At 48.6% G+C, this 740-nt stretch overlaps 1 protein-coding gene across 1 annotated transcript; it reads right to left on the reverse strand.

Annotated features, from left to right (window-relative positions):
- Positions 1 to 194: 194 nt before the first annotated feature.
- On the reverse strand, positions 195 to 596 carry TEOVI_000646600 (Trypanosomal VSG domain containing protein, putative; the record flags this gene model as incomplete). Its single annotated transcript, XM_067221293.1, has 1 exon — positions 195 to 596. The coding sequence occupies one exon, from the start codon at positions 594 to 596 to the stop codon at positions 195 to 197; it is 402 nt and encodes a 133-aa protein (XP_067077394.1).
- Positions 597 to 740: the final 144 nt, after the last annotated feature.

Consider the following 740-nt stretch of genomic DNA (forward strand, 5'->3'; position numbering starts at 1 on the left):
CGGGCTGCTTGCCGGTCAGTGCCGTGTGCTCCAGATTCTTGCTAGCACCTTTACCTGCTCCGTATATTGCTGTGTTTATCGCTGTTGTCAGTGCATTGTCGTCTGCTTCAGTTGGCTGAGGCTCTGATACATGCGGTGCCTCCACCGCTGCATCGGCGTTTTCTGCGACCTGTTGTCGTATTAATTACTTCTGATCAGTAGAGGTTGTCTCTACGTTGTACACTTTTTGCTGTGGCTGTCTCTACATTTGGTTTGTTTAGTGCGGCTTCGACGGCGGCCCATCGCGACCACATGTTTTTCCAGTCATCAGGGGTTCCTTTCGGCGGCGTCTCTATGGGTTCGACTTTGTTTGGCCCTGAACGATTAACAAACTTGTCTCTCCACTCTTTCGGCGCGAGCGACATATTTAGTTTCAGCACCGTCGGCTCTCCTTCGAAGCCGGTTTCTTCTTGTGGCTCGAATGTTATCGGGTTGTCGCCGAGCCTTAGTGCGCCGCACAACTTGGCAATGACCTCGACATTGCCTCCTTTAGGTGCCGCTGTTGCCTGTTTGAAGAGTATTGCTACAACAGTCACGTAAAAAAGCTGTTTTGGCATTGTTCGGAGTACTAATACAGCTCCTTTCTCTTCATGGTAAAAAAAAGGTAGTTGTGCAGAGAAAAGTGTAGCTATGTTTTAGCAGACGGCTCCTGTTTTGCTTTCAAATGCCGAAATGGCTAAGGATAATTAATTTTGTTACGG

This window comes from Trypanosoma equiperdum (assembly GCF_001457755.1).
Source record: "Trypanosoma equiperdum strain OVI genome assembly, contig: ctg_1402, whole genome shotgun sequence".
NCBI lineage: Eukaryota > Euglenozoa > Kinetoplastea > Trypanosomatida > Trypanosomatidae > Trypanosoma > Trypanosoma equiperdum.